This window comes from Ovis canadensis, chromosome 3 (assembly GCF_042477335.2).
Source record: "Ovis canadensis isolate MfBH-ARS-UI-01 breed Bighorn chromosome 3, ARS-UI_OviCan_v2, whole genome shotgun sequence".
Lineage (NCBI taxonomy): Eukaryota > Metazoa > Chordata > Mammalia > Artiodactyla > Bovidae > Ovis > Ovis canadensis.
The window spans coordinates 152,610,262-152,624,283 of NC_091247.1; the positions used below are offsets into that span (position 1 = coordinate 152,610,262).

General features: G+C 38.0%; 1 protein-coding gene across 3 annotated transcripts in view; it reads right to left on the reverse strand.

Annotated features, from left to right (window-relative positions):
• LRRK2 (leucine rich repeat kinase 2) overlaps positions 1 to 14,022 on the reverse strand; it is a 214,333-nt gene that overhangs the window by 136,361 nt on the left and 63,950 nt on the right. For all 3 annotated transcript variants that reach the window (XR_011255928.1, XM_069584612.1, XM_069584613.1), the window contains exons 17-19: positions 13,520 to 13,648; positions 13,275 to 13,445; positions 3,049 to 3,307 (exon numbers count right to left, since the gene is read on the reverse strand). Coding sequence is in view for 2 of the 3 variants with exons in the window: in XM_069584612.1 (XP_069440713.1) it covers positions 3,049 to 3,307; positions 13,275 to 13,445; positions 13,520 to 13,648 (559 nt within the window). In the remaining variant the exon portion in view is untranslated. The remainder of the gene's footprint in view (positions 1 to 3,048; positions 3,308 to 13,274; positions 13,446 to 13,519; positions 13,649 to 14,022) is intronic.

Here is a 14,022-nt window from a genome sequence, read left to right on the forward strand (position 1 = left end):
CAGTTTGTTGTCATCCACACAGTCAAAGGCGTTCATGTATTCAATGATGCAGAAGTAGATGATTTTCTGCAATTCTCTTGCATTTTTATGATCCAATGGATGCTGGCAGTTTGATCTCTGGTGCCTCTGCCTTTTCTAAATCCATCTTGAACATCTGGAAGTTCTCCGTTCATGTACTTTTGAAGTCTAGCTTGGAGAATTTCACCTGCTACACTGCTAGCAGGTGAAATGAGTGCAATTGCGCGGTAGTTGGAACATTCTTTAGCATTGTCCTTCTTTGGGATTGGAAAGAAAACTGACCTTTTTCAGTCCTGTGGCCACTGCTGAGTTTTCCAAACTTGATGGCATATTGAGTGAAGCACTTTCACAACATCATCTTTTAGGATTTGAAATAGTTCAGCGGGAATTCCATCACCTCCACTAGTTTTGTTCATAGTGATACTTCTTAAGGCCCACTTAACTTCACACTCCAAGATGTCTGGCTCTAGGTGAGTGATCACACCAATGTGGTTATCTGGGTCATTGAGTTTTGTTTTTTTTTTTCTAGTTTTCCTGTGTATTCTTGCCACCTCTTCTTAATATCTTCTGCTTCTGTAGGTCAATACCATTTCCATCCTTTTTCGAGCCCATCTTTGCATGACATGTTCCCTTGGTATCTCTAATTTTCTTGAAGAGATCTCTAGTCTTTCCCATTCTGTTGTTTTCCTCTATTTCTTCGCACTGATCATGGAGGAAGGCTTTCCTATTTTTTTTTTTGTTAGTCTTTGGAACTCTGCATTCACATGGATATATCTTTCCTTGTCTCCCTTGCCTTTCACTTCTCTTCTTTTCACAGCTATTTGTAAGGTCTCCTCAGATAATCATTGTTGTATTTCTTTTTCTTGAGGATAGTTTTGATCACTACCTCCTGTAAAATGTTACAAATCTGTGCATATTTCTTCAGGCACTCCGTTTATCAGATCTTATCCTTTGAATCTGTTTGTCACTTCCACTGTATAACTGTAAGGTATTTGATCTAGGTCATATCTGAATAACCTAGTGGTTTCCCCACTTTCTTCAATTTAGGTTCAAGTTTGGCAATAAGGAGTTCAAGATCTGACCCACAGTCAGTTCCCAGTCTTGTTTTTCCTGATTATATAGAGCTTCTCCACCTTTGGCTGCAAAGAGTATTATCAATCGGATTTCAGTATTGACCATCTGGTGATGTCCATGTGTAAAATCATCTCTTGCGTTGTTGAAAGAGGAGTCTGCTATGACCCATATGTTCTCTTGGAAAGCTTCTGTTAGCCTTTGCCCTGCTTCATTTTGTACTACAACGCTAAACTCGCCTGTTACTACAGGTATCTCTTGATTTCCTACTTTTGCATCCCATTCCCCTATGATGAAAAGGACATCTTTTTTTGGTTTTAGCTCTAGAAGGTCTTGTAGGTTTTCATAGAACCATTCAACTTTAGCTTCTTCTGCATTGGTGTTTGGGGCATAGACTTGGATTACTATGATACTGAATGGTTTGCTGTGATTACTGTGATTACTGTGCTACTGAATGGTTTGGACAGCAAGGAGATCCAACCAGCCCATCCTAAAGGAAATCACTCCTGAATATTCATTGGAAGGACTGATGCTGAAGCTGAAGCTCCAATACTTTGGCCACCTGATGTGTAAAACTGACTCGCTGGAAAGGACCCTGATTTGGGGAAAGATTGAAGGTGGGAGGAAAAGGGGACGAGAGAGGATGAGATGGTTGATGGCATCGTTGACACAATGGACATAAGTGTGAGTAAACTCCGGGAGTTGGTGATGGACAGGGAGGCCTGGCATGCTACAGTCCATGGGGTAGCAAAGAGTCAGGCACTACTGAGCAACTGGACTGAAACTGAATGATTTGCCTTGGAAATGAACAGAGATCATTCTGTCATTTTTGAAACTGCACCCAAGTACTGCATTTTGGACTTTCATTGACTTTGAGGGCTACTCTAGGGATTCTTGCCCACAGTAGTAGGTATAATGGTTATCTGAATTAAATTCACCCATTCCGGTCCATTTTAGTTCACTGATTCCTAAAATGTCAATTAAAAAAAATTACATGTACTTTATTAAAGTACCTGGATGTACATTTAAAATATTAATATTGTTCAGTCACTAGGTCATGTCACTTTTTGTGACCCCTTGAATTGCAGCATGCCACACTTCCCTGTCCTTCACTGTGTCCTAAGTCTGTGATGTCACCCCCTCCATCCATGGAATTCTCCAGGCAAGAATACTGGAGTAGGTAACCATTTTCCTCTCCAGGGACTAAATTCAGGACTCTAACTTGGGTCTTCTGTATTGCAGGTGGATTTTTTACCATCTGAGCCACCAGGGAAGCCCCATAACACTAACAGATATTGCCAAAGTTTCCTTACAAAAGGACAATTTGAATTTATATCAATAATGTGTGACATGCCTGTTTCCACTTATGCTTATCAACATAATTTATAACCAAATTTTTCTATTTGAAATGCACTAGTATAGATACTAATGATAACTCACAACTTACTACATACAAGACCTATATTAACTAGAAAACACATCCTTAAGTAAAATGCAAAATATACTAACTTGAAAACACAAAATACATATGTATATTTCTACACATATATTTTAATTCATATGCAAGTCCATGGAAAAAAAATAATCTACATTGATTACCTATAGGTAAAACAGTAAGTTACTGTTATTTTCTTCCTTATGTTATTTAAGTTTTTCTATTTTTAAAGGCACATAGATTATTTTATAATAAAAACTAAAATACTTAACAAAGAAAGGTAACCTCACAGAAAGATCTCAGTTATGATTTATCTTTATAAAATAGGGATTTGCTGGGTCATAAGGAACTTAAATATAATGTCAATTTCAAGCATTTCATGATCAAAAAAAAAAGAAAAAGCTAAGCCTTCACAATATTTTTGCCTTAAGTTGTACCAAATGGAATGAAAACTAAAGGATTAGTGATTTTTAAAAATACTACTAAAATTAATCCTTCTATAAAAGTTTCTTGGAAATCCTTACTTGTCTCTTTTCTTAAATAAGATGTCTTATCTGGAAATAAAGGACCAAGCCAGGAAGGGTCAATTTTTCCCATACAAAATCCTCCAAGACAGATGCTACTATTGGCCAGATCCAGGGCAAGCCTCCTCAAGAGTAAGCTGATTATTTGGCTGTTGCCTTTCCCAATGCTGATTGTCAGAGCTTTCCGAACATCCTGCTCACGAGATCCACTATTCAGTAGCAATTCTACCAGTTTGGGACTGCTTGCTTTCTCACATACCTATCAAAGAAAAAGAGAAGGTAAGCATATATATATTTTTAAAAATCATTTTTCCTTTATAATACTGGTAATCAAACTTGGTGTGACTTTCCCCTACATCTTTAAATTTTCAGTTCAGTTGCTCAGTTGTGTCTGACTCTTAGCAACCCCACTGACGTCAGGCTTCCCTGTACGTCACCAACTCCTAGAGCTTGCTCAGACTCATGTACATTGAGCTGGTGTTGCCATCCAACCATCTCATCCTGTCAACCCCTTCTCCACTGTCTACAATTTTTCACAGCATCAGGGTCTTTTCCAATGAATCAGTTCTTCTCTCAGGTAGCCAGAGTATTGGAGCTTCAGCATCACTCCTTCCAGTGAATATTCAGGACTGATTTCCTTTAGGATTGACTAGTTTGATCTTCATGCTGTCCAAGGGTCTCTCAAGAATCTTCTCCAACATTACAGATCAAAAGCAGCAATTCTTCAGCACTCAGCTTTCTTTATGGTACAACTCTCACATCCATACATGACTACTGGAAAGACCATAGCTTTGACTATATGGACCTTTGTCGGCAAAGTAATGTCTCTGCTTTTTAATATGCTGTCTATGTTGGTCACAGCTTTTCTTCCAAGGAGCAAGCATCTTTTAATTTCATGGCTGTAATCACCATACGCGGTGATCTTGGAGCCCAAGAAAAGAAAGTCTGTCACTGTTTCCATTGTTTCCCCATCTGTTTGCCATGAAGTGGTGAGATTGGATACCATGATCTAGTTTTTTGAAAGTTGACTTTTACATTGGCTTTTTCACTCTCCTTTTTCACTTTCATCAAGAGGCTCTATCGTTCTTCAATTTCTGGTCTTTAAATTTAGAATCAAACAAAATAAGGCAAAACTCATTCTTGAAGTAGAATTAGGAAAATAAAGTAGGATTAGCACCATAACTATCAGAGCAGCATAAATTAAATCTGCCATGTGAGAGCCCGTCACCATGAAGAAGACAACATGTTATGAAGTAAAACTCATAGGCTTGAAGTCAAAATACCTGAGGCTCCATCAATTTACACATTTCTCACACTTTCTGGACTTGTTTGCTTATTGGATGATATCTGGGAAACTGATACCTTAACATAGCAAATGCTACTTCATTTACTTGGCAAATGCCTTCCCTTCATTTGTGATATAGAATAACTAAGTGTGCATATAAATATTAAATTCACCAATGTCACATGCAAAGGACAGTCATCATTCACTGGATTTCCAGGACAAGAATTTGAATTTCTACAAAGATATATGTTGTCTCTCAGTTTTCTACCTTACCCTGAAAGTTATGTTTTCAAAGCACGTCCTCAAAGTGGGTTAACATGGTAACTGCTACAAAAACTAGAGTGACCACAGTAAGCAGAGAAAAGCCTTAGCAACCTGCAGCATAGCACACTGGCCCAACCCCAGCTAAAGCTTCTGAAAGGCAATGGAATCTAACGTTATTAACTACAAGAATGAAATCATAAGTAATAAAATTATGATGTCAGATACTGTGCTACCTTCTATAAACACATGATCTCCGATTATTTTTTAAAAGCCCTATGCCTCTTCTTTTCCAATTTGGATTCCTTTTATTTCTTTTTCTGTTCTGATTGCTGTGGCCAAAACTTCCAGAACTATGTTGAATAGTAGTGGTGAAAGTGGACACCCTTGTCTTGTTCCTGACTTTAGGGGAAATGCTTTCAATTTTTCACCATTGAGGATAATGTTTGCTGTGGGTTTGTCATATATAGCTTTTATTATGTTGAGGTATGTTCCTTCTATTCCTGCTTTCTGGAGAGTTTTTATCATAAATGGATGTTGAATTTTGTCAAAGGCCTTCTCTGCATCTATTGAGATAATCATATGGTTTTTATTTTTCAATTTGTTAATGTGGTGAATTACATTGATTGATTTGCGGATATTGAAGAATCCTTGCATCCCTGGGATAAAGCCCACTTGGTCATGGTGTATGATTTTTTTAATGTGTTGTTGGATTCTGATTGCTAGAATTTTGTTGAGGATTTTTGCATCTATGTTCATCAGTGATATTGGCCTGTAGTTTTCTTTTTTTGTGACATCTTTGTCAGGTTTTGGTATTTGACAATGACGACCCTGTATGCAAGACAGGAAAAAAGACACAGATGTGTATAACGGACTTTTGGACTCAGAGGGAGAGGGAGAGGGTGGGATGATTTGGGAGAATGGGAATTCTAACATGTAAACTATCATGTAAGAATTGAATCGCCAGTCCATGTCTGACATAGGGTGCAGCATGCTTGGGGCTGGTGCATGGGGATGACCCAGAGAGTTGTTGTGGGGAGGGAGGTGGGAGGGGGGGTCATGTTTGGGAACGCATGTAAGAATTAAAGATTTTAAAATTTTAAAAAATAAATAAATAAATAAATAAAGTGTAAAAAAAAAAGTTGGACAATAAAGAAACAAAAATAATGAAAAAAAAATAAATAAATAAAAGCCCTATGCCATAAAAAGTATTACTCCCATTTTATAGATGAATATTTAGGAAAAATATGTGGTTTGTCCAAAATCTTAGAGCTGCTTAATAATACACATGGATTTGAAATCACATCTGCAGATTCCAAAGCTTGTGGTCCTTTCACAACCTAATATTAATGATTTAAAAAAGAAATATATATCTATTTAGGTTTTCTGCCTATTTTTTAACTGAGTGATTTGTTTTGATGATATTAAGCTTCATGAGCTGTTTTTGTAAATTTTAGAAAAATGTGCAGAAGACCGAAATAGACATTTCTCCAGTGGAAACATACAGACAGTCAAGAGATACATGAAAAGATGTTCAGTATGTTAAACTAAATAGAAATGCAAAGCAAAGCTACAATGAGGTATCACCTCACAACAGTCAGAATGGCTATCATCAACAAATCCACAGAAGATGACTTCCTTGGTGGTTAAGGGGTTCAGTGGTTAGGAATTCACCTGCCAAGGTAGGGGATGTGGGTTTGAACCCTGGTCCAGAAGATTCCACAAGGCTTACAACTAAGCTCATGCACCCCAACTACTAAAGCTTATATGCCCTAGAGCTCATGCTCTGCAACAAAAGAAGCCACCACTACAATAAGTCCACACACCACAACTAGAGAGTAGCCACCACGTGTTGTAACTAGGGAAAGCCTATGTGCAGCAACAAAGGCAGCCTAAATATATATATATATACATATATATATATGTATATATATATGTATGTATGTATGTATGTATGTATGTATGTATTTTAATCCACAAACAATAAGGGAACCCTCTTACATTGTTAGTGGGAATGTAAATTGGTGTAGGCACTGTGGAAAACAATATAGAGGTTCCCTGAAAAACTAAAAATAGAGCTACCATATGATCCTGCAATCCCACTCTTAGGCATAAACCCAGAGAAAAACATGGTCCAAAAGGATATATGCACCCCAAAGTTCATTGAAGCACTGTTTACAGTAGTCAAAACATGGAGGCAACAAAAATGTCAATCAACAGAGAAGTGGATAAAGAAGCCATGCTACATATATGTGTTGGAATATTGCTCAGCCATTAAAAAGAACAAAATAATGCCATTTGCAGTAACATGAATGGAGAAAGAGAAATATTGTATAATATCAGTATATGCAGAATCCCCCCAAAATAATACAAATGAACTTATTTACAAAACAGAAACAGACTCATAGACTTAGAGAATAAATTTACAGTTACCTGGGAAGGAGGGATAATTAGGGAGTTTTGTATTGACTGTATATATTGCTATAGTACTTAAATAACCAAAAAGAATCTACCATATTAAAAAAAACATGGAGAAGGGACGTGAGAATGATACAGACAAGATGAGATTAGACATGTATTGATAATTCTTGAAGATAACTGATGGATTCGTAGGGATTTATTACACTACTCCTTCCACTTTGGTGTATGTTAAAAATTTTCTATAATAAAGAAAGTTTGAAAAATTAAAATTAGTTTAAAAAGAAGTGTTTTTTTTTTTTTTTTTTAAGGAAGGAGCAGAGATTAATCTGAGGTGATGGTTCCTGTGGGCCAAAACCTGTCTCTTCCCACCCCTCTAACCACCAGAGAAGCCAGAGGTGGGACCTAGAGCCTGGCACCATCCAATGTGGTCTACTGTGTGCCTAGTCACTCAGTTGTGTCTGACTCTTTGCGACCCCATAGACTGTGGCCCGCCAGGCTTCCCTGTCCATGGGAATTCTCCAGCAAGAATACTGGAGTGGATTGCCATGCCCTTCTCCAGGGGATCTTCCCAAACCAGGGATCGAACCCAGGTCTCCCACACTGCAGGCAGATTCTTTACAGTCTCAGCCACCAAGGAAGCCCAATGTGGTCTATTAAGCAACTTGAAATAAGCATCAAATGAGCTGTAAGAGTAAAATACTCCCTGGATTTTGAAGATCTGGTATTTTAAAATGTAAAATATCTCATTAATAATCCTTATACTGATCACACATTGAATATTTTTGATACATCACAAACTCATCTAATAATATTTTGAAAATATTGATTAAATGAAATATATCATTAAAAGTCTAAATAAATAAAAGGAAAGATCTTAATATTCAGGGTACCAGGTCAGGGGCAAAAGTTGGTTGAGGGAAATTCCTGAATTCTTCAGAATTAATGTGTGTCCAAACATATTTGGGGGCTCCATAATCACTGTAGATGGTGACTGCAGCCATGAAATTAAAAAATGCTTGTTCCTTGGAAGAAAAGCTATGTCCAACCTAGACAGTATATTAAAAAACAGAGACATTACTTTTACCAACAAAGGTCCATCTAGTCAAAGCTGTGGTTTTTCCAGCAGTCATGTATGGGTATGAGAGTTGGACTATAAAGAAAGCTGAGTGCCGAAGAATTGATGTTTTTGAACTGTGGTGTTGGAGAAGACTCTTGAAAGTCCCTTGAACTGCAAGGAGATTCAACGGGGTCAATCCTAAAGGAAATCAGTCCTGAATACTCATTGGAAGGACTGATGCTGAAGCTGAAACTCTAATACTTTGGCCACCTGATACAAAGAACTGACTCATTTGAAAAGACCCTGATGCTGGGAAAGATTGAAGGTGGGAAGAGAAGGGGATGACAGAGGATGAGATACTTGGATGGCATAACCAACTCAATGTGCATGAGTTTGAGCAAGCTCTGGGAGTTAGTGATGAACAGGGAAGCCTTGAGTGCTGCAGTCCATGGGGTCACCAACAGTCAGACACGACTGAGTGACTGAACTGAACTGAACATGTGTCCAAGAAGTTTGAGGGGACAGTGCTCTGGTTTGATGGAATCAGCTAAATGCCCACCAGCCTTCAGGAATACCCCTATCTTCAATCTGTTCTCCCAAGAACTGCTATAGTACTTTTCTAGTCTAGATATAATCAAGTCATTGTACTATGTTAAAATCTTCTAAAACCTTTTGCTCCAGGACACTCCCTCAAATACAACATGCAGTTTTTCAAACCTCATTTATGCTATTTCTATTGCCTCCAATGTCTAATTTTGTTCTTCATCCAGGAAAAAAAATATTTATTCTTGAAGGAATAGCTTTAAAGTCTCTTGCACTAAGTCCTTGCTATAACCTCCCAGGCTACATACCCTTTCTCCTCAGGAGTCCATCCCATTTTGTTTAACACAGCACTTAGCACACTGAACCAGACATGTTTATCTGTTTGATAACTAGCATGAAAGGCATGGATGCTACTGCAATTCAATTTGTACCTCTGTAACCTAGCACAATGCCTACAGAACATATTTAACTTAGCAAACTACTAAAATCCACAGGAGTCTGGCAGGCTACAGTCCATGGGGTCGCAGAGTCAGACACAACTTAGTGACTGAAAAACAACAAAAAATCCACTAAGGGCCCACAGGAAATTTGAAAGGAAGGAAGGAAGGGAGGGAAGGAGAGGCCAAAAAAACTCAATCACAAATGCCTTCTCTTGGAGTCCAGAAAAGTTTTATCTCTAAATTATGATATTTACTGCCTACCTTCTATTAGGGTGATTTATATTTTACTCCCTTATCTTCCAAGTGACACTTTGAAACTATCTTGAAGCAGGACACCCCTTTTATATTCTTTACTAATTATCTAGCAGTGCGCTTTCCAAAGAGAAGATGCTCAACAGATTTTAATAGCAGAATTTTCCTTGGGGGACCCAAACTATCCAAGATGATTTCTGATATATGGTGACATGGAAAGTAAAAGTGAAAGTTGCTCAGTCGTGTCCGATTCTTTGCGACCCCATGGACTATACAGTCCATGGAATTCTGGAGTGGGTAGGTAGCCTTTCCCTTCTCCAGGGGATCTTCCTAACCTAGGGATTGAACCCAGGTCGCCTATGGTGACATGAAGAGAGAAATATTTGTCTTTTATACCAGATAAAAGAATAAACTAAAATTAGGAAAATAATTCATGAGAGGGAAAAAAAACTGCTCAGATACCTTGGTGCTCAAACAGTAAAAGAATCTGCCTGCAATGTCAGCGACGAAAGTTTGAGCCCTAGATCGGGAAGATCCCCTGGAGAAGGAAATGGAAACCCACTCCAATATTCTTGTCTGGAGAATTCCATGTAACCCTGGAGGGCTACAGTCCATGGGGTCTCAAAGAGTTGGACATGACTAAGAGATCAACACTTTCATACACAGTTCTGTATTTTAATAATGGGGATAATTCAACTATATATAATCAAAGTGCAACTTACTATCTTTTCCCATCTTCTCTCTCATACTCTAATTTATAAATAATGCAGCTCACAATCAAAGCCAATTACTTTAAGCTAGCATTCAAGAATGAATGTACAACCCTCTCCCCTACCACCACCACTATCATGAATCTGTTATGTAAACAAGAGACTAAAGCAGGCACAAGAGAGGCAGATTTTCCACTACTTACCTGGAAAGTTAAAGTTAGTCCTCAGGCAAGTTACTTAATCTTTCTGTGCCTCAATTCCTCACATGCCTAATAAGATAAACCCCACTCCAGTACTCTTGCCATGGACGGAGGAGCCTGGTGGGCTGCAGTCCATGGGGTCGCTAAGAGTCGGACACGACTGAGCGACTTCACTTTCACTTTTCACTTTCATGCACTGGAGAAGGAGATGGCAACCCACTCCAGTGTTCTTGCCTGGAGAATCCCAGGGATGCGGGAGCCTGGTGGGCTGCCGTCTGTGGGGTCGCATAGAGTTGGACACAACTGAAGCAACTTAGCAGCAGCAGCAGCAAGAGTACTCCTAAGGTTGTTGTCAGGATTTTACTAAGTAAAGGACTCTGAGCAGGGCCCAGGTGGCAATGAATACCACAGAAGAGCTTGCTATTATTTTTATTCAGAATCCATGATACTTGCTCTTCCCACCATGACCTGATAAGTCTTATTTTCATGTCTCTATTCATGCATTTTCATACCCAATATTAATCCTCCCAGAGCCTAATAAGATTAACTCCACCCTTAATAATGCAACACTGGTACCTGGCTAAGTCTTGACTATGCTACTTTGTACAAAATAAGGTGTGTTCAAACAGTCTACTCACAAAAATCAATGTTTACTATTTGTTAGATATAAATAATCTCTGACAACCAGGATAAATTCTTTACATCTAAAGATCTGATTTTAAGAAGAAAAGATATAAATAAGCACATTAAATTCAAAAGAAATTGGGAAGAAGAAAATAAAAAGCCTTTTGTACAGAAAGATTTGAATAAATAGAGAGAAAAGTAGAAAGCAGTCCCTGAGCAGAATGTAGAGTAACTGTACTTAAGGGCTTTTAGGTGTGTTGTTTCTCTACGAAAGACCTGGAGGAAGCTCCCTGAAAGGATACTGGCATATCCAAGTAACATTAACACAATGATCCGAAGATCACACAAAAGAAATACAATAAAAACATTAAATTATTGAAGGAAATGATTCAGTTACTTTTAATAACAGAGAAGCAACTATTTTCAATGTTGCCTGCTTAGATGAAACTTGACTAAATTTAAATAATCTGATTATGTATTTGGTTTTAATGAATAACTTAACTGTGCATGAAAATGAGTTACACATTCAATTTCTTTTTATGTAGATGGCTAAGTAGTACTACCTTAATCTTACGGTTGACAAATTGATTTGAACACATAGGTGAGTGGAAAATTAAATAAAGTGAGGCTTTAGAAGCAAATTATTGAAAAACACAGCACTCTGTTGGTTATTTAAGGATGCATGTTGAGTTTAGTTCTGTTCAGTCACTTGGTCGTGTCCGACTCTTGGCAACCCTGTAGACTGCAGCACACCAGGCTTTCCTGTCTATTACCAACTCCCAGAGCTTACTCATACTTGTGTCCATTGAGTCAGTGATGCCATCCAACCATCTCATCCTCTGTTGTCCCCTTCCTCTCCCACCTTCAATCTTTCCCAGCATCAGGGTCTTTTCCAATGAGTCAGCTCTTCACATCAGGTGGCCAAAGTATTGGAGTTTCAGCTTCAGTATCAGTCCTTCGAGTGAATATTCAAGACTGATATCCTTCAGAATGGACTGGTTGAATCTCCTTGAAGTCTAAGGGACTCTCAAGAGTCTTCTCCAACACCACAGTTCAAATGCATCAATTCTTTGGTGATCAGCTTTCTTTATAGTCCAACCTTCATATCTATACATGACTACTGGAAAAACCATGCCTTTGACTAGACAGACCTTTGTTGGCAAAGTAATGTCTCTGCTTTTTAATATGCTGCCTAGGTTGATCATAGCTTTCTTCCAAGGAGCAAGCATCTTTTAATTTCATGGCTGCAGTCACCATCTGCAGTGATTTTGGAGCCCAAAAATCTAAAGTCTCTCACTGTTTTCATTGTTTCCCCATCTGTTCGCCATGAAGTGATGGGCCAGATGCCATGATCTTAGTTTTCTGAATGTTGAGTTTTAAGCCAACTTTTTCACTCTCCTCTCACTTTCATCAAAAGGCTCTTTAGTTCTTTGCTTTCTGCCATAAGGGTGGTGTCATCTGCATATCTGAGTTTATTGATATTTCTCCCAGCAATCTTGATTCCAGCTGTGCTTCATCCAGTCAATAAGGCATATTAAATCACTACATAATTGCTTTGTTTGGAAATATTATTATTTAGAAAATATACATAGGGTTACCTGAATACTACTGCAAACTAAAATTTATACAGTGAAGACAAACTGGAAATGATATGTAATGTACTCTGATACTTAATTGAATTTCTACTGTATGTACAACAGTGAGTTAGATATTCTGAATGATACACAGATGAACATTGTATATCTCTACCTTCACACAACTCAGAAACTATAAAGAAGTGTACAAATATTGTCATGGGTTTACACAGCAAGTAAATCTTTATTTTGTATGGAGGTCAGGAAGTGTGGGAAGAGCTTTATTGAGGACAAATAATTTGGTTTATATTTTGAAGGCAGAGCAGAAGAATTAGATAGATGTGTTTGCGCAGTGCGTGAGGGAAGGGAGAGAAGGAAGGCACGACCACAGTGCACTCTACTGCAGGATGGCCCACAGCAGGGCTGTCAATGTGAACAGGCCCCAGAGTGTGCAGTGCACAGGCTGTGAGGCCACCTGTGGTAGCCCTGAAGGCAGAACTTTCTAGAGAGAGAAGTTGAAAACAGAAAGAAAATACTTAAAAGATGAATCGAAACAAAATATAACTGTGTGGTGAGTTCCTGGACAGTGATTCACACAGAGATGCACAGTAGGAGACACATTTAAAGTTATTTATCATTTTAACAAAGTAGGTAAACATGTAAAGGGAATGATTAGATGATAATGCCTAAAGAAATACCCTATTTCTGAAACTCTATGAATCTAAACCCTACTACAAATTACAAGCAATTGGGCCATAAACTGATAAATTCTGTAATGAAGAATCATACGATGTAGGTAAGAGCTATACAATAGCAGGGTCATAGAAAAAAAGACAAAAATGAGTCTTTGAATATTTACCTGACAAATCAAAGAAGTTGCTTCTTTTGCTCGATTGGCATCTGCTCCCAACAGAAGCAGGCATTCAACCATGATGCTATTATTCTGATCACATGCTTTCTCCAGCATCACACTTTTTAACTCATTATCAACGGCCAATTTTGCAAAGCACTTGCAACAAAGGTTTAGAAACTATAAAGAATGGAAATGAGGATTAGAGTCAGCAAAATGTGTAACAATTAGAATACAGGTAAAAAACATTGTACCTGTTGATCCTTTTGCTCCATGATACTGGAAGACAATTGATGGAATATTACTGAATCAAAGGAGTAATCCACCAGTAGCTTGGAAAAAGACACTGACAATTCCAGTATTGTCAAGACTGTCTGAAATCCCTGAAAGTGTGACAAAGTTAATAATAACAAGGTAATTATGGACAAAAAAGAATAAACAAATGATATAAAAGAGAGACTGTATACAGTACTTAAAACTTGAGGTGTTCACTTAGGTAAGTAGATACATTTATTGGGCTTGTACTTTAAAGCTGTAAACTTTGAAACAATGTAATAAATACACCTTGCTCTCTCATTACTAAGAAATAAGAAGACGTACACAGAGAATAAGATGTTAAACTCTCATCTAGCCAAACAGGAAAAAAACCTAAAACACCTAATTTACCAAAATTTGGCTTTTAAAGATTCCTTGCCTAAAGCCATACCTACAGGTTGGAAGTTAGATATTAATCAGGATTAGACAGCAGAGTCAGCAG